The following is an 18,679-nucleotide window of genomic DNA, read 5'->3' on the forward strand; positions in this document are numbered from 1 at the left end:
ACTTCTCTTCTTGTTTTTTTTTTTTTGAGACAGGGTCTGGCTCTGTCACCTAGGCTGGAGTGCAATCACAGCTTGTTGCATTCTTGAACTCCTGGGTTCAAGCGTTCCTCCTGCCTCAGCCTCCCAAGTAGCTGGGAATACAGGTGTGCACCACCCCACCCGGCTAATTGTTTTCATTTTTGTAGAGATGGGGTCTTGCTATGTTGTCCAGGCTGGTCTCAAATTCCTGGGCTCAAGCAATCCTCCTCTCAAAGTACTGGGATTGCAGGTGTGAGTCATTGTATCTGGCTAGGTTTCTACATTGTAAATATGTAAAAAACTATTTTTCAAAAACGTTTTTCCCTCTAGGTTTATTCTTCTTGGCCAAACAACACAGACGCTCTAATTTACTATTTAAAATACAAAGGTCCAGGCCGGGCACGGTGGCTCACGACTGTAATCCCAGCACTTTGAAAGGCCAAGGTGGGCAGATCACTTGAGGTCAGGAGTTTGAGACCAGTCTGGCCAACATGGTGAAACCTCATGTCTACTAAAAATATAAAAATTAGCTGGGCATGGTGGTGGGCACCTGTAATCCCAGCTACTGGGGAGGCTGAGGCGGGAGACTGCCTGAACCCAGGAGGCAGAAGTTGTAGTCAGTCGAGATTACGCCACTGCACTCCAGCCTGGGCGACAGAGTGAGATTCCATCTCAAAAAAAAAAAAAAAAAAAAAAACCAGCCTGGCTCAGTGGCTCATGCTTGTAATCCCAGCACTTCAGGAGGCCAAGGCGGGTGGATCACGAGGTCAGGAGATCGAGACCATCCTGGCTAACATAGTGAAACCCTATCTCTACTAAAAATACAAAAAATTAGCCGGGCGTGGTGGCAGGCGCCTGTAGTCCCAGCTACTGGGGATGCTGAGGCAGGAGAATCACTTGAACCTGGGAGGCGGAGGTTGCAGTGAGCTGAGATTGCACTACTGCACTCCAGCCTGGGGACAGAGCGAGACTCCATCTCAAAAAATACAACCCCAAACAGAGGTCCAATTCCAGTAGAATCAGCCTAATTCCTACTTTGCAAAGTCGCGTAGGGGATGTGGGGAAACGTTCACTTCCCGATATTTCTGGCTGACCAGGAGTTGGGTCAACAGTTCCCTGTGGATTCCAACACAACTCGAGTGGTGGAGGCAGCGCCTGGTTGTCGACAGGCAGGGCACAGCCCACAGCCTGCACAGGCGGGCTGGACCGTGAGGGGCTCCAGTGCGAAGCGCGTCTGCCTGCGGCCACGCACAGAAGCTCACAGCCCAGCGAGGGGCGTGAGAGCTGCCTTCAGTGTTGTCTACACCTGGAAGAAGTCTCCTTGCGGTCTGTGTGTGGCGCTGCCTGGCGGACAGCCAGTGCCATGCTCAGCGCCACCTTCCGCACCCTGTGAGCCCGTCCCCACAGCATGAGGCCCCTGGTCCTCAAGGACAGTGGCCCTGAGACGCCCGCTCACCTTCTCCAGCTCCACAATGCGTCTCAGCAGCCGGGGCTTGCTCCACTCCACATAACCTGAGGGAAGCAGTGTGGTTTCAAACGGCTCCTGGCGAGCACTGCCAGCAGGGCCACCCTTCTCAGGTACAGCCTGAGGCTCCTCTCCCGCAGCCGGAGCAGCCTGCGGGGCTGCAGAGCCACTCTGACAGGTCCCGGCCCCCTGGGGTTTCGCCAGCACGGGCCCAGTCTCTGTCCCCTTGGACCATGAAGAGATGTCTGTACTAATGGCCTCCAAGCATCTCAGGGTGACGTGCTTTCCCATTCCACCTGGCCAGGCCATTAAGACAGTTCTCATCAAGATCTCCGATGACTGTCATTCTGCCAAATCCAACAATCGGTTCTCAGTCTGTCCCCTTCCTGGCATGTACAGCCCCTCGCTGGCCACTCCTCCCCTCTGCCTTGTTGGCTGCCGCCCGCCCCACCATACACGGCCAGGTTCAGGGCCTGACCCCTGCTCCTCTCACTCCGGGTGAGCTCACTCGATCCACCTGAGTGCTGGTGACTCGCATGCTTGGCTCTCCAGACCAGGCCTCTGTCCCGCACCCCCCACACAGCCACTGCCTGGCCCGCACTCCCACACACTCAGACCTCCCGTGGCCCTTCCCCATCTCAGGAAACAGCAACTCTGTCTTTTCAGTTGCTGGGACGAAAAGCCTTGGAGCCTGGCTGCTCCCTCTCAGAGCCTACACCCTCTCTGCAGTTTCCCTAAGCTCTGGCTACAAGATGCAACCAGACCCCGACCACCTTTCACCACACCCACTGCTCCCCACATCCAGGCCACCAGCAGCCCGACTAGACAAGCGCAGAAGCCTCTGTCTGCCACCATCCCTGTCTCTGCACAGAAGCCAGGGGGCCTCGGGAAGCAGCACGGCCCCTCCACCCTCTGCCTCACACTCCCACGGCACCCTTAAGGCTCCCATGGCACCCTGCCCCACCGCCCCACGGGGCCTCAGGGGCCACACTCCACGTGTCTCCCAGGCACTCAGCCCTGCCCCGCCTGTCCCACCCCTGCTGCCGTCTTCATGGCTGTCTCGCCCCTTCTGGGTCCCACTCAGCTGTCACTGTCTTGGGGGCGCCTTCCCGTCAACTCTGCTTGCAGCTGCACACACCACCTGCCTCACCCCAAAATGTGTCCTCCTCCCCTCCTCCATGGCACGGCCATCTGACACACCTGTCACGCATCTGACCCAGCTCCTCCCTCCCTCCAAAAGCACTGTCTCCTCGAGGATGTCTGTGAGCTTCCGTTCACAGCTCCATCCCCCGGGCACCGTGTGGCCCGTGGCAGGTGCTGGCGCACGTGGGAATTGGCATCGCTCAAGGGTTCACATCTGCCCTCGTGGTGCCTGTCCAGTGGCCATGCCCCGCCCTTCCCTGGCCTCCCTCCTGCAGTGGCTTTCAGGAAGGTACCCTGTGTCTTGGAGATGGTGGGGGAGGTGCTCAGCACGCGGTCCAGGTCCTCCTTCAGGCTCTGGTTCTCCTCCGTGAGCTCCTGGACGCTCCGGGACAAGTTCAGGAGGGCACTGCCCATCTTCTTCTGCCTTTTGGTGCCCGTCTTCTTCTCCCCCAGGGGCCTAGAACAACCAAATCGTGGGCTGAGGTTTGCATTGCTAAGCTGGTTTCACACATGCTTGAAATGAGGGGCAGGTGAATCACAGCTTGCTTTGCTGGTCATGAGCTCAGAGTGGCTTTTGCAGGTAAGTATTTGAAATCGAATAGGCAGTAATAACTTTGAACCCTAAATAAGCAAAACGTTAGCACCCAAAATGGAACCCCATCCTTAAGCAAGGTAAACCTGTGTAACAAAATATCGTACTCAAGTAACAGTATTGTATTTTCCATGCCATCACTAGAAGGGTTATGGAAACATATCTTGTTCCAGCAGGTGCCTACAGAATAGCTTAGATTTCACTTCTTAGCCCACAAGGTCTAAAGTATAGTCGATCCTCATTATCTGCAGATCCCATAATTGCAAATGTGCTTGCTGCTAAAATGGATCCGTCAGCCCAAAATCAATATGCACGGGGGTTTTGTGGGAATTCTCACACGTGCACAGGTCATGAAAAATGCCAGCTCGGGCTGAACCAGGTGTTGCTCGGCTCCTCACCTCAGCTCATGTAAAAACAAGTGTGCTTTCTGTGGCCTGCCTGGTGCTGTGGCTCTCACGCTTCTGTGCTGTTTGCTGGTGATGCTGCCTTGAGTGGGCTGGACTGCAGTGCTGAGTGCTGTCCAGTGCCTCTAAGCTCAGGAAGGCTGTGTGGGCCCCTGTAGAGATGCTTATGTGTGTGCGAGAAGCCTCATTCAGGCCAGCCGTGAGTTTGATGAAAATTAATCTACAATCACTATTAAATAGGGTGTCTTTAAACAGACACACACATTAGCCAGGTTATACTTTGACTGGCTGATAAAAATGTTGTGACCAGGCCGGGCGCGGTGGCTCACGCCTGTAATCCCAGCACTCTGGGAGGCCAAGGCAGGCGGATCACCTGAGGTCAGGAGTTCGAGACCAGCCTTGCCAACATGGTAAAACCCCATCTCTACTAAAAATACAAAATTTATCCGGGCGTGGTGGCACATGCCTGTACAGTGCCAGCTACTCAGGAGGCTGAGGCAAGATAATCACTTGAACCCAGGAGACGGAGGTTGCAGTGAGCTGAGATTGCATCACTGCACTCCAGCTTGGGCAACATTTTCCAAAAAAAAATATATATATATATTGTGAGCAGAAGTTCGCAGGAGCCCTGTTCCTCCCCTAGGAGCAGTGGTTTAGCATTTGCTCATTCCATGTTCACGGAGACTTTATAACTCTGTAAGGCAGACGTGATAACCACTGCACTACAAAAACCTACAGACACTTTGTAATTGAATAATGAGAATCAATTGTAGTTAGTATCTGGCCCTTTACAGAAAAAGTTTTCCAACCAGTTTTAAGGATTAGGGGTAAAGAAAAAGGAAAGCAGTCCGTGACATCAGCAAGCTGCTGCAGAGGCCAGTGACACGGCCAAAGCCACCGTCAGGGATCAGCCACCCAGAAGCGGATGGCAGCCTGGTGCTGCATCCGTTGGGAAAGGGATATGGGAGATCTACCAGACAAGGAGAACCTCAGTGTTTCTCCTGATAAACTTATTTAGGAAAACATTAGGTGGCAAAGTAAACTTGTCCTTGTATGCAATGTCTTCCTAAAAAGGTGGATCTGCTTTGAAACAGCACTTTCTAGCTCTAAGCTGGAAGGCAGGATGTAGAATCTAGAACGAACACGGGCAGCACTGAACAAGCGTTGGTCCGTCAACACGTGGTCACTATGAGTAGTCTGTGAACACCGCAAATGGAAACGTATCAACTCTAACCCTGAACAGAACAGTGCGGTGTTGGCACCACTGCCAAGCTAAGGGCAGTGTATGCTGCACCCACGTGACAGCCACACGCTGTCAGAGGAGCTTCCACAACATGAAGGCAACACACAAAACGCAGCTCACAAAAGGCCATCATACTTCTTTCCGGTGGTTTCAGAACTTGCCAAGAGGGTCTGGAGACGATGCACCTGTAAATACCAAATTGAAATGCATGAAAACACAAGGCTAGCATGGAGAAGACCTTCTCTGAGAAGGCTGACATCACAGTCCTGACCACTGCCTACAGCCGGAAGCGAAAACTAAGTGGTCGCACTTCATCTTTCCATTGGGCTTGAAGCAGGAGCAGGCTCCAGGAGCGCAGCTCTGGGCCACCTGGACTCGACCCACCACGTGGGGCCAGTGCCGGTCCCCTCCCACTTGGTGCCCCCAACTCAGTGCCGGCCCTCCGCCCCGCCGCCCAGCACGGTGCCCGCCCTCCGCCCCGCTGTCCAGCACAGCGCACCTCCTCGTAGTACGTCTCCATGGCGATCCGCATCTCTTCCAAGTTGGTGGTCTTCATATCAGCCTGGAGTTTGCTGAAAACCCAAGTTCAGTGTTAACAGGGCCGTGCCAGTGTTCCCAGGGGACAGAGCAAGAGGAAGAGTTTCCCAGAACATTCGGAAGAGGAGAGAGAAGAAACATTTGGAAGAGACCCGGGATGGGAGGGAAAAGCCTGAATGGGCCTTCGCTCAGCTTGTGCCTTGAACAAGGGACTCGTTTCAAGCCTGATGGGAGAATTCCTCACACTGGAAAGCATCCCCTGTGTAGACCAGCTGTTTCGCAAAGTGAATAAACAGATTCCCTAGAGATACTCTTCTCCAAGATGCTGTCTTTAAAAGACTAGATTAATGGTGAGGAAAGACTTCGGAGCTTAGAGAGGACAAGCCGCTTTGAGTGGTTGGTTTTGTGAGGAAGAGAGAATCACCTTTTCCCTGGCACTGTCAGGCTGTCCCCTCGCTCTCAACACAGAGCAGACTTTAAATAGAGACAGCGATAGAGAAACCAAAGTCAGGTCATGGAGGTTCTGCACTGAAACAAGAAGAAATCTGCAAACTTAAGTTGACAAAATTGGGCAGGAAATGAGGGGGGAACTATTGTACGAACAGGAGACATGAGGCAATGGATGTGTGGCCTCAGTTTCCCTTAAAGAAACCAAAACACGGCCTAGAAGGACTCTCCGTTCGCGCTCGAAAGGCAGGTAAAGAAACGCGAGTAGCCACACCAAAAACAGCACAGGGACGGCGCAGGACTGAGGCATGGAAACCTCATCCTGGGAAGATACAGGGTCCACAGAGCAAGCAGAGAGAAAGCATTCCTTAAATACAGGAAGAAGTTGAAGGGAAATATTTAGAGGGAACAAAGACAATTAAAAAAATTAAAAAGAGGCAGCTAATATTTACCTTCGGCTTTGGGGTGGGAGTAGGGACACAGGACAGGGGTTGGGGAGGAACAAAGGCTGGAGTCTGAGCGAGCAGCACAGGGGGGCAGGAGGCAGGGGAGAGGATGCAGGCCCTGCGCCCACCTGATGGTGCCATCCTTCTCCTTGCACTGCTGCTCCAGCTTCAGGATCCTCTGCTTCAGCCCATTAATGACCTGCCGGGGAACATGCCCATCAGGCAGGCCACCCCCACTCTCCCTCAGTAGACGTGGCTGTCCCCTCCTCCCAGAGCACCTGCACACCTCACTGGCCTTCCTCCCTCCAGCATTGTCCTCTCTTCTAGACTACAGGCCCAGGGAAGAGGGAGGGCCCCACTGTGCTGTCCTCTCCCTGAGTAAAGCTGGGTGAATGGCAGGGGTGTGACACCGGCTGGAGCAGGAGGAGGTGGCAGCCATCGTGGGCACACTGACCGACTGGCAGCCCTTCCCCAAGCACACCACACACTTCGGGGACAGAGCAGGGTGCTCCCTTGATTATATTAAATAAAGGAAGCAGCCCCATCACCAGCTGGAGAAACCCCGGACTCAAAGCCCCTAGGGCCACCCAGTTCAGTCTCCACAGGGCAGCGAGTGGGGCTGGGAGACAGCGCAGCCGTAGGGCCCCGAGGAGCCGCTCCCCTCCATCTGGGGAAGGGAGAACAGCTCCAGAGGCCTCCTCACCTCCTTTTCTGTGAATGTCTTGCTTGAAGGAGACAACATTCTTATATTCTTTAAAGAACATTCTTTTCTTCTAAATAGACAACTTTTAAATGGAGATGGGGTTTCACTATGCTGCCCAGGCTGGCATTGAACTCCTGGGCTCAAGCAATCTGCCTGCTTTGGCCTCCCAAAGTACTAGGATTATGTGTGTGAGCCACCACACCAGGCTTGAATACACAACTTTTACATTGGATTTTAAAGTCATTTTAAATTATGTTAGTTGGCTGGGTGCAGTGGCTTACGCCTGTAATCCCAGCACTTTGGGAGGCCAAGGCAGGTGGATTGCCTGAGGTTAGGAGTTTAAGACTAGCCTGGCCAACATGGTGAAAACCCATCTCTACTAAAAATACAAAAATTAGCCGGGCATGGTGGTAGATGCCTGTAATCCCAGCTACTCAGGACACTGAGGCAGAAGAATCACTTGAACACGCGAGGTGGAGGTTGCAGTGAGCCGAGATCTCACCACTGCACTCCAGCCTGGGCGACAGAGCCAGACTCAGTCTCAAAATAAATAAATGAACAAACAAATAAATTATATTAGTCATACATGAATACATTTTCCTTAAAAAAATGAAGATGTTACAGGACTGGGTGCGGTGACTCACGCCTGTAATCCCAGCACTTCGGGAGGCCAAGGCGGGTAGATCACAAGGTTAAGAGATCGAGACCATCCTGGCTAACACAGTGAAACCCCGTCTCTACTAAAAATACAAAAAATTAGCCAGGCATGGTGGCGGGTGCCTGTAGTCCCACCTACTAGGGAGGCTGAGGCAGAATGGCGTGAACCTGGGAGGCGGAGCTTGCAGTGAGCTAAGATCGCGCCACTGCACTCCAGCCTGGGCAATAGAGCAAGACTCTGTCTCAAAAACAAAACAAAACAAAACAAAAATGAAGACGTTATAGAGGCTAAAATACTCTGACCTGGCCACTCCCCTCTTCAGCCAACTGAATCCTGTTTCCACTTGCATGCCCCTCTGCACCTGGTTCTGTGCATGGCTGTGTGTGTGCACTCGGGGAGTCAGGCCCTCTGTTCTCACAGAAACGGGGCTCTGTCACACGCATCCCTCTGAATCTTGTTTTTTTTCTTTTCCTGACATTCAACAAATCCTCCTGGTGCTCTGTCCCTGCTGGCGCCTGTGAATCCACACTATTTCCCACAGTCTCTCCATCCAGTCTCTCCTATTGATAGACACTTTTTGTTTTTTGAGACAGAATCTCATTCTTGTAGCCCAGGCTGGAGTGCAGGGGCATGATCTCGGCTCTCTGCAACCTCTGCCTCCTGGGTTCAAGCGATTCTCCTGCCTCAGCCTCCTGAGTAGCTGGGATTACAGGCACATCACCACACCCGGCTAATTTTTTGTATTTTTAGTACAGACGGGGCTTCACCATGTTGGCCAGGCTGGTTTCAAACTCCTGACTTCAGGTGATCCACCCGCCTCGGCCTCCCAAAGTGCTGGGATTACAGGCATGAGGCACTGCGCCCGGCCAATAGACCCTTTTAAAATCTTTTTTTTTTTTTTTTTTTTTAGCTATCCTCTAAAACCTATCACTGTGGCCTACTGACACATACTTCAGTTGTAGCCCATTTTTGTGATTCTGGTCAATCCTATAATCAAAATCCTTGGCCAGGTCTCCTCAGGCACATCTGCAAATGTTTCTTGAAGGCAGGTGATGACAAGTAGATGTGGTAGGGTGCAGCCACTCTGGTGGACAATTTGCCATATGATAATGAATACTGCATATACCCTAGGATCTAGAATTCCTAGTTTAAATTAACGTTAGCCAGGTGCGGTGGCTGAGGCCTGTAATCCCAACACTTTAGGAGGCCGGGGCAGAAGGATTGCATGAGCCTGGGCAACTTCGTGAGACCCCATCTTACCAAAACTAAAAGAAAATTAGCTGGGTGTGGTGGCACGTGCCTGTGGTCCCGGGTGCTCAGGAGGTTGAGGTGGGAGCATTCCCTGAGCCAGGGATCGCCTGAGCCGAATGCTGCAGTGAGCCATGATCCTGCCACTGCACGCCAGCCTGGGCAGCAGAGTGAGTCCCTGTCTCAAGAAAAAAAAAAAAAAAAAAACCCACAGACACGCTCACAGAGCACCAGAACAACAAAAATATGGAGCCCTTTCCTTACGAAAGTACCCACTACTTACAGGCATTTGTTAAGGATTTACTTTGTGCCATCCCAGGTGCAGAACCAGGCTCTCACCATCTACTTTAAACACGTAATGATTATACAATCGTTCTACATTCTGTATCTGTGACATAGTTCGGAGGAGACAGCTTTTTTCTTTAGAGATGTATGGTTTTTTTGTATATTCTGAACAGAACACTTTGCTGTTTTGATCCATAATATCCTTCCCCTCCCCCATGACAGTGATCTGGGTGCTCCTAGTCCCATGGGTTTTGATTCCGTCACTTCTAATTTTACATGATCAAATCCATTAATCACGTCGTTCATGTTATTTTATTATTTGTGTTCAATAATCTCAAAATCGTATCCCTTTCGGTTTTCTTGCAGCATTTCCCGCTTTAGGAGGAGTACTGTGCTACCTACAGTTGATCGCCACGGCATTACCATTCCAAAAGGCAACGTCTTCCCTCCTTCCATTTCATTCCACTTTTTACATATCATCACATAGTACCTGGGGGGTCTGGATCTATCTGAAGGACTTTATCGCTGCCCTGGCTCCCTGATTTACCTCTGTAGCACTTTTTTTTTTTTTTTTTTTTTTTTTTTTGTCGCCCAGGCTGGAGGGCAGTGGCACCATCTCAGCTCACTGCAACCTCTGCCATACAGGTTCAAGCGATTCTTGTGCCTCAGCCTTCTGAGTAGCCAGGACTACAGGAGCAGGCTGCCATACCCGGCTTCTTTGTATTTTTAGTAGAGACAGGGTTTTACCACGTTGGCCAGGCTGGTCTCAAACTCCTGACCTCAAGTGATCCACCTGCCTCAGCCTCCCAAAGTGCTGGGAGCACTTGTTGAGCTTAATGTATTTTCTCAGGTGTGAGGGAGAAGTTGCCCATTGTGACGGGTTTTTCCTACAGTGTCTTGCTTGGCCTCTGTGGTGAGCCTGCTGACCCCCCTCCCCGTGGCATCCCCAGGTGTCAGTGGAGAAGGGTTTGGGGGTCCGCAGTCGCCTCCCGCCTGCTACTCTTCATGAGTGAGTGCTGCAGGGAAGGGCGTCCCCGCTGTGGCTGCCCCCCGTAACTAGCGTCTAGGGAAAGGCTCTGCCCTGCACAGCCCATACTCACCCAACTGGCCTCGGGCCTTTTCTCTGCCAGAGTCCGAACAAAATCTGTGCCCTGTGGTAAGCAGATTGAGACATGAAGACGGCCTTCGGTGTAGCCCACAGCAGGGCTGGCTGGTAGATGCCCCGAGGACCCTCCCCGCGCCCCGTCCCTGAAGCGCCAGGAGCTTACGCGGCTGGGATCAAGGAGCTGCTCTATCTGCCGGTCCTTCCTGCTGTTTTCCTCCTCCAGGCGCCGGAGCTTCGTTCTCATTAGGTCCACATCGCTCTTCTGCACGTGCAATGACTGAAGAAAAGAAGGGCCATGCACGGCCATCCACACACCGCTGCGCACACGCCGCACACACGCCGTGCGCACGTCCTCGCACGCACAGCCAAGCACACGCTGCTGCGCACACGCCGCACACACGTCCCCGGGCAGCCAAGCACATGCCGCACACACGTCCCCGGGCAGCCAAGCACATGCCGCACACGTCCCTGCGCAGCCAAGCACACCACACCATGCACACGCTGCACACAGGTCCCCCCACGCACAGCCACGCACACGCCGCTGCGCACATGCCACACACGCCCCCGCGTACACTGCCATGCACACACCACTACACACACACCGCACACAGCCATGCACACCACACCGCGCACAGGCCCAGGGAAGCACTGAGCTGGGAGATTTGGAAAGCTGCCTGGCACGGTGTGTGGTGGGTGGGGAGAGATCTGGATGTCACATGAGGGCACCGGAGGGCACGCCTGGCATTTAGTGGGTGGGGACGGGGAAAGCTGGATGGGCAGGAAGCCCCCACAGAGAAGAACTGTCCCACCCAAGATACCAACGGCACCCGTGCTGAGAAACCCCGTCCCACGGAATGCACGGGAAAGGAATGCCGCCAACACTGGGGCTGGACGGTGATGCACCATGCATTCTCTCCCATGACCACACAAGAAAGTCCGTTTTGTTCACATTTTTATCAATAAAACTCATCCAAGGCTAATATGCATTTCAAATGCTTATCCTCAGCTACAGCTCAGGTGGAAGGCAGTGCTTCCCAATCTTTATCTGTGGACAAATTCTTTACCAATTTGTGGTGACCTGACGGGGGACAAAAAAGACTGTGTAGTCGGGGCCGGGTGCGGTGGCTTACCCCTGTAATCCCAGCACTTTAAGAGGCCGAGGCGGGTGGATCACGAGGTCAGGAGTTTGAGACCAGCCTGGCCAGCATGGTGAAACCCCATCTCTACAAAAAATACAAAAAATTAGCCGGGCGTGGTGGCAGGTGCCTGTAATCCCAGCTACTCGGGAGGCTGAGGCAGGAGAATCGCTTGAACCTGGGACGGGGTGGGTGCAGTGAGCCAAGACTGCGCCACCGCACTCCAGCCTAGATGAGAGTGAGACTCTGTCTCAAAAAAAAAAAAAAAACAAAAAAACTATGTAGTCGATTTCTTACAAAACTAAGTTTATTCAATCTCTACAACTATCCTGTACTTTGAAATTATGTTCTTCCTACTATTTTCGTGGTAGATAAAGTCCAGGAAAGAAACAGCATGTAGGCTGGGCTGTGCCACAGCTCACCAACTCCCAGCCTCAGCCTGCATCTAACCGCCAGCCATCCTCCCACACGGCCTTCTTGCAAAAGACTGTGGTGTTCCAGAGACTGGACCTCTGAGCAAAAGACAATCTGGAGTGCGCACCCCGTGGGGGTGGCTCGGCACTTCAGCCACATCCACAGCTGGCAAGATCGCTGAAGACAAACCCACAGATTCAGGAGGCATGACGACAAGCCGGCACTCAGCTTGTGGAGTCAATGAGCGAAGGCCCAGCCATGGAGGAAGATGGGAGCTCTAGTAACAGGACTGCTGCTTCCAGGAGCGTGACCTAGATTCACCCCTCCCAACTCCTCCTGTCAGTTCCACTCAACACCTGCGCTCCATGTGTAACGCAATCTAAGACTGGAAAGGTGGAGGTGGCAGACGGGCCGGGACTTGGGGGGCCAGCGATCGACATGGCAGGGAGCTCCTTCAGTTTTCTTTCTGCCTCATCTGGGCTGGATGCTGGAGAAGCCAACAGCCTAAAAACGCCAGTGGGTGCAGACAATAAAAGCCCACGCAAAGCCTCTTCTCTCCAGCCAGAAGACAAGGAAAGGAACAGACCAATAAGGCAGAAACCGACAGGCAGGAGCCACTCTACCCTAGGCAGACCACGGAAAACGCCACAGTCCTCCCCACAGCACAGGCTACGTGGGGAGCCCGGACACTCACCCTTGTCCGGCTGCACCCAGGCCCCTCCCCTCCTGCACTGGTGGGGCTCCAGAGAAGGCCGTGCAGAGTTGGGACCACCATCGCCTGGCGGCAACAAGGCCACCCCTGCATCGGCGAAGGCTGAGCGGAAGCAGTACAGGTGGCCCTTCCCTCCCAGCCAGGGCGGCGGCAGCAGAGGCTGAGTGAGGAGCCCAAACTCCCGCCCTGCCCAGCGGGAATGAGGAGCCCCTCCGAGAGCAGGGGTTGATGACGGCTGAGTGGGAACTGGACCTCCACCCTCGCGGGTGGTAGTGAGGCGGTGCTCCCTTGACCCACAGGGCAGCATGAGAGGAGGCCTGCCACAGCACAGGATTGAGCAAGAGTCAGAGTTTCGCGACGAAACACTCCGAGCGTCCTGGTTTCAAGGAAATCACTTTTATACTAAGAACCAAGAATAGCTCAACCTGAATGAAGAAAAACAAGCTACAACGTCAACACTGAGATGGCCTGGACATTAGAATCCCGCTGCAGACTTACGGCAGCCGCCACAAAGATGCGCCAGTGACCGACGACAGACACGCTTGAAACAAGTGAAGAGGCAGGGCGGGCGTCTCAGCGAAGACCAAGACAGAAGGGGCCGCATGGAGATTTCAGAACGGAACAGAGACAGTAAGGTTACACCCAACAACGGGCTCAACGGCAGGATGCAGAGGCCAGCGGAAAGCATCCGTGAGCTGGAGGGCCGAACAATGAAGCTATCCAATCTTCATGAAGGAAGACTGAACAGAGACCAGGGACCTGAGCAGCTGTCACCAAAGAGGGCAAGGCTGAAAAAACAACTCAAGACTTGATGGCTGAAAATGTCCCAGATCTGACAAAAGACAAACCTACAGATTCAAGAGGCTGAGAAAATCCCAAACGAGATAACCCCCCAGTCCACACCGAGTTCATTCAGCTCATTCCAACCAGAATGAGGATCACGTCCGTGACATCCTCAACATGCAGCCGCCGCCTGTGCTCAGAATCTCCAAGGCCAGGGCACGCACCTGCTCCTCAGCGGCACGGCCAGTCAGACAGCTCTCGTGGCAAGAGTGTTCTCACACAGCCTCAAGTCTGACTGTTCTCTACAGCCAACAGAGAAGGTGCTGTCTTTTGTACAATGGCCTACTCCAGGTTCCCCAGTTTCTTCCCAGCTCCCCAGGGGAAATGGCTTCCAAATCCTCTTCTGTGCTCTGGGGGTGAGGCTGCCAATGCCCTATTGCCCTCTGGTGCCCCAGCTGAACGCAGTGTCTCAGACACACATCAACTGGTGGAGACAGTAGGTCTATAAACAGACTAAAATTATGGAAGGAAATGAACACAGATGACTTCTCCAGGGCAAACATTTACGGATATTGAGAGCCAGCGGGATGGTAACGGTGCTGGTGGCAGTGACAATGATGATATAGCGCAATGCAGTTCATGCTTTCATGAATGGGAGGGGCCATGGGGTAATATAGAGTCTTGGCCTTGGGAGGCAGGTGACCTTGAATCTTGCTTCTGCTACTGGTTGACCTTGGACAGACTACTAACGTCGCTGAGTCTCAAGTCCATCAGCAGACGGTGGTTGTAACAAGTGGCCCTGCCTGTCCCACAGAGCTTCTGTAGAGGGCAACTGAGATAGGGCACATGAGATGTCTTGATAACATAAAGGATGGCATACATGGAAGGTTATTGATAACTCTACCAGTGGCCTTATCACAGTACCCAATCTCAGGACACAAGGGGACTCTGAAGTTTATCTAGTCCTCATCCAGTCTTCCCCATCATGCTGGAGAAGCAGAACACAGACGGAACATGAGCTCTGCTGCCTTTTACGTGCTGGTGCTACGGCCTTTAACCAGGAACACCAGCTCCTAGGATACTACGCCACGGCTCAAACTCAGGTTCAACCCCAATGCTGCCGCTCTTCCCATCTGGGCACCTCCCAGCACAGGCACTGATGTTCTAATAGATTGTTATAGGAAGCTTTCACTGTTTCAAATCAATAGAGAACAAACCGAAATACTACCTTCTTTAACTCAATAATCTCGTCATACATATCTTCCTTCTCTCTGTAGACAGGAGTCCCAGGGACATGACCTAGAGAAAGATAGACAAATCTTTTCAAAGACTATCTAAAAAGTAGAAAGAATTATTGGCTACACTTTAAGGAAAATCTGGAAGTTAATAACATTTCCTTCTAAAAAAGAAAAAAATAAAAAAGCAAAAATAATTCCACGTTTTTTGGCCTGATCATGATACTTCCCCAAGTAGCAAGAAAACTAAAAATGGTAGATATAGAGAGATGAAGCAAAAAGGAAATAAATAAAGATGTGAAGACCAAGTTTAACGACAGTAAAAGGATGAAAGAAGGGACTCATGGAAGGAGGAGGGACATGTTCAGATTTAAATAGCAAAACAAACAAATACCAAACACAAAAAATGCACAGAGCATCTCAGCACCCATTCCAATGTAAAAACAGTCATGTTTACTTTGGTTTTAATGATACCTAGTATATTAAACATCTAAATTTCAGCCTAAAAGATAACTCCTAACCAGTAAAAGCAGGAAGGTAATCAATTCCTGGGGTACAGTGAGGAGGTTTTCAATACACCCTGGGAGCTGTTCTTCCTTAAGGAGGATAGGTGGGAAACATGGATAAAGCGAGAGGCCAGGCGCGGTGGCTCACGCCTGTAATCCCAGGACTTTGGGAAGCCAAGGTGGGAGGATCACTTGAGTCCAGGAATTTGAGACCAGCCTGGGCAACATGCGAGATCCCATCTCTAAAAAAAAAAAAAAAAAAAAAAGACTAGACAGGAACATAAACACAGCAACAAGCTGATTCTCTTTGGTGCAACTTGGACTTTTTATCATTATTTATTTATTATTATTTGTTCCTAATATCATTTACTCAATGAATAAATTTAAGCAGGCCTCTGTGTTTAGGGTGGGAGGCACAAATAACACTTGGCAAGACGTCTCTGCACCCACGAGGAAAGCTACCTTCTGGCGCAGGCGGGTTTCGTGAGTCACTGTTCCCACGGCCTCCCAAAACCTCCCACTGACGGAGCTCACACATGAAGCCTGAAATCCCACTCTGACGAAGGACGCCTCCAGTCCAGAGACTGTCCTTTCCTTCCTGTTCTTCCTTGGCCTCGGCCTTGCCACCACTGGCATGCTCACCGTTGCTGGCAGAGCGCCTGAGATGTGGCCTCTTCACTCTGAGGGCGTCTGTCAGACAGTCGGGAGTGCCGCTGGGGACGCCGGTCCACGCATGCTCCCAGGTGAGGGGTGAGTTCAGGGCCTGGGTCAGACTTCCTGGTTTGAATGTGCATGGGTTTAACATGACAGGTACAAACACACACAATGGGAGGTTTTGTTTCTAATCAACTTTCCTGGATTGAAGAAAGCTTAATCACTGGTAGACACCAGCCGTCAGTGGTGTGCTGGTAAATGGTTAATAACCAGCTCCCAAATATACATTAATAAAGTCCTGATTACAGTAGTTGTCTATTTCCACAGTAGAAATATTTCTACCATGTCTAATATCAAGTAGCCAGCATGGCACTGACCAGCCCACCAAACTCCTAAGACTGTAACAGTTGGCTCTGGCAAGACGGCCGGAACCGGCTCCAACTCACCACTCCCACGCAGAGACCACACGGGGCCAAGGGAGGCTAAAGTGCCACTTGGCGAAACCACGTTTGTGCATGACATAAAAAAATATTCAGTGTCTTGGAGAAAATTAAAGACAATATAATTCAAACAAGGAATATTAAAAACTCCATCTCAAACCCCTCCCTGAAATTTCTTGAACTCTTCTCTGAAGCAGGAAGGGCCTCCAGTGTGGCAACCACATACCTGGTTTTGCAGTTCCCAGCCACAGCTTCTGCGGGGTCAGGGACGCTCGGCCGCCCAGAGGCATGCTCCCTGCCGTCCTGAGGGACCTCCAGGAGGCCACTTTTCTTGGCTTAGAGAGATAAGGTGACTCTAGAAAAGCCAACACATGGATTCAGAGGTGCCCGAGAGCAACGCGTGAGCTCAACACACGAGCTTCAGAAAGACAGAAGGGGAAAATAAAACATCCGCGAGGGCGGGGACTCTAGTCAAACATTCCGGCAAAAATTCAAAAAGAGTTACTTTACCTACACACTGACATTTCTCCTCCAACTTTTATTATAAAGAAACAGTATAACGGGGCCAGGCATGGTGGCTCATGCCTGTAATACCAATACCTTGGGAGGCTAAGGCAGGAGGATCACTTGAGACGAGGAATTCAAGACCAGCCTGGGCAACACAACAAGACCCTGTCTCTACAAAAAATCTAAAAATCAGCTAAGTGCGGTGGCTCACACCTGTGGTCCCAGCTACTCAAGGGGGCTACGGCAGGAGGATCTCTTGAGCCCAGGAGGCTACAGTGAGCTGTGATCACACTACTGCATTCCAGCCTGAGTAACAGGCTTTTCTTTCTCGAAAGAAAGAAAAGAAAAGAGAAAAGAACAGAACGTAATGGGAAGAATATAATGGGAAATATATGAATTCTACCAATATTTATTATAGTATTTAATTTCTTACCCCCAATTTTTAGAGATATATATATGTTTTTACATAGTCACAATCATAGTGAACATACAATTTTGTATCCTTTTTATTTAACATTGAAAATGTTTAATGTCATTACATAGTAACAAAGCAATATTTAGAACTTAATATGTAAAATATCTAAAAGAAATGAGAAAAATTATACTTTTTCAGAGCATTCTTGATTTTGTATGAAAGTAAGGGAAATGTTTTAAAATCTTTATCTGAGATTTTACCTCTTTAAGTATAAAAAAATAATAAACACTTGCAAAAACTAAGGCACTCTTAAAACATTCTTATATATCTTAAATTGCAAAATTTATGTCAGTAGGTTCTGAAAATTTAAGTCTAATATGTTCAAATTGTTTAAATTTCTACGTTTTTCCCGTGGTTTCACAATGTATGGGAAATTTGCCACTGTAACTCTGAATGAGGGAATAAAGGCGCAGGGACCCTGATGCGTCTTCACTCACCCCAGGACCACAGAACCTCGCCTCCGAGATATTCTCAAGTTCTTCCAAAATGTAAAGATTTAAGTTGTCATTTATACAAGTAAATGAGTGAGCGGAATAAAGCCCCACGCATTACCTTTCCCTCCTAAGAGCGTGTGGGTTTATCGGCCAGTAGGAAGGGTTCCTCAGGAAAGCACGTATGCACGCGGATAAAAGCGGGGAGGGAGGAAGAGAAGACGGCGACAGGGTGGTGGAGACATGCCAACGTTTGATACTGCCCGGAAAACGACAAACTCAGAAAGCACAAAAACATCATCGCCTGCCTCGCCCTCCTCGCAGGGTGACCAGGACGATGCAAAGCCTCGGAACGTGGTGGAAGCTGCAAACCTACAAGCAGATTGACCAGGCCTTCAAGAAAAACACTGGCTGAGTGAACAGGACAGACATGGTCCCTACACTCACGGCACCGGAAACCTGGAGAAAAACAGGCCCCAAGTGTGAGTCAGGAGGCACCCCTGGTCCTGGCCTTTTACTTTATATCAATTCTCAATTTTCTCCATGGAAGGAGAGAAAGAACATCAAAAATCCAAAATGCTAGGTGATTTCCTTCTAGTGTTCATACTGATTTGCAACATATAACATGCATTCTTTTCTTTGCAGGGATTTACCTTTCTAATTACGGTTTCCTTGGGCCAGTAGGAAAGTTTTTTTATATTCTCTGAGTACGTCATACACTTGACTCAACCTTTGAAATACCTGATACGTGTATATAAAATAGACATCTGCAGATGGCACAGCCAGGGAAGGCCACAGCCTTTGGGGCAGCACAGGACACCGGCCTAGGATTTACAGGATCACGAACATGTTTGTACGCACGAGGTCGGCACATGGGCTGCTGTACACGAGAGCGGCGTTAGGGACAGAGGGGCCTTGGGGCCACCTGGACTAACCCCATCTCCGTGGCATCCTCCAGACAGGCAGGGGGCAAACACGGCCCTCCTCCCACTGAGGGTGAGGAAGAACAGAACCCTGGCAGCAACACAAGCCCAGGGCGATCCAAAGGGAAAAAAGGTGAACTTTCCACCCATCCTGCACCAACTACACCTT

At 51.1% G+C, this 18,679-nt stretch overlaps 1 protein-coding gene across 8 annotated transcripts in view; it reads right to left on the reverse strand.

Moving 5' to 3' along the window:
• IQCE (IQ motif containing E) overlaps positions 1–18,679 on the reverse strand; it is a 54,864-nt gene that overhangs the window by 25,590 nt on the left and 10,595 nt on the right. For 5 of the 8 annotated variants that reach the window (XM_050785641.1, XM_050785645.1, XM_050785639.1 and 2 more), the window contains 10 exons: positions 16,401–16,529; positions 15,723–15,857; positions 14,568–14,638; positions 10,458–10,571; positions 10,290–10,340; positions 6,424–6,494; positions 5,365–5,437; positions 4,986–5,050; positions 2,920–3,083; positions 1,475–1,530 (listed from right to left, as the gene is read on the reverse strand). In XM_050785641.1, the coding sequence (XP_050641598.1) occupies positions 1,475–1,530; positions 2,920–3,083; positions 4,986–5,050; positions 5,365–5,437; positions 6,424–6,494; positions 10,290–10,340; positions 10,458–10,571; positions 14,568–14,638; positions 15,723–15,857; positions 16,401–16,529 (929 nt within the window). The remainder of the gene's footprint in view (positions 1–1,474; positions 1,531–2,919; positions 3,084–4,985; positions 5,051–5,364; positions 5,438–6,423; positions 6,495–10,289; positions 10,341–10,457; positions 10,572–14,567; positions 14,639–15,722; positions 15,858–16,400; positions 16,530–18,679) is intronic. The other 3 variants (XM_050785642.1, XM_050785640.1, XM_050785643.1) reach the window with 2 other exon arrangements.

The sequence above is a fragment of the Macaca thibetana genome, chromosome 3 (assembly GCF_024542745.1).
Source record: "Macaca thibetana thibetana isolate TM-01 chromosome 3, ASM2454274v1, whole genome shotgun sequence".
Lineage (NCBI taxonomy): Eukaryota > Metazoa > Chordata > Mammalia > Primates > Cercopithecidae > Macaca > Macaca thibetana.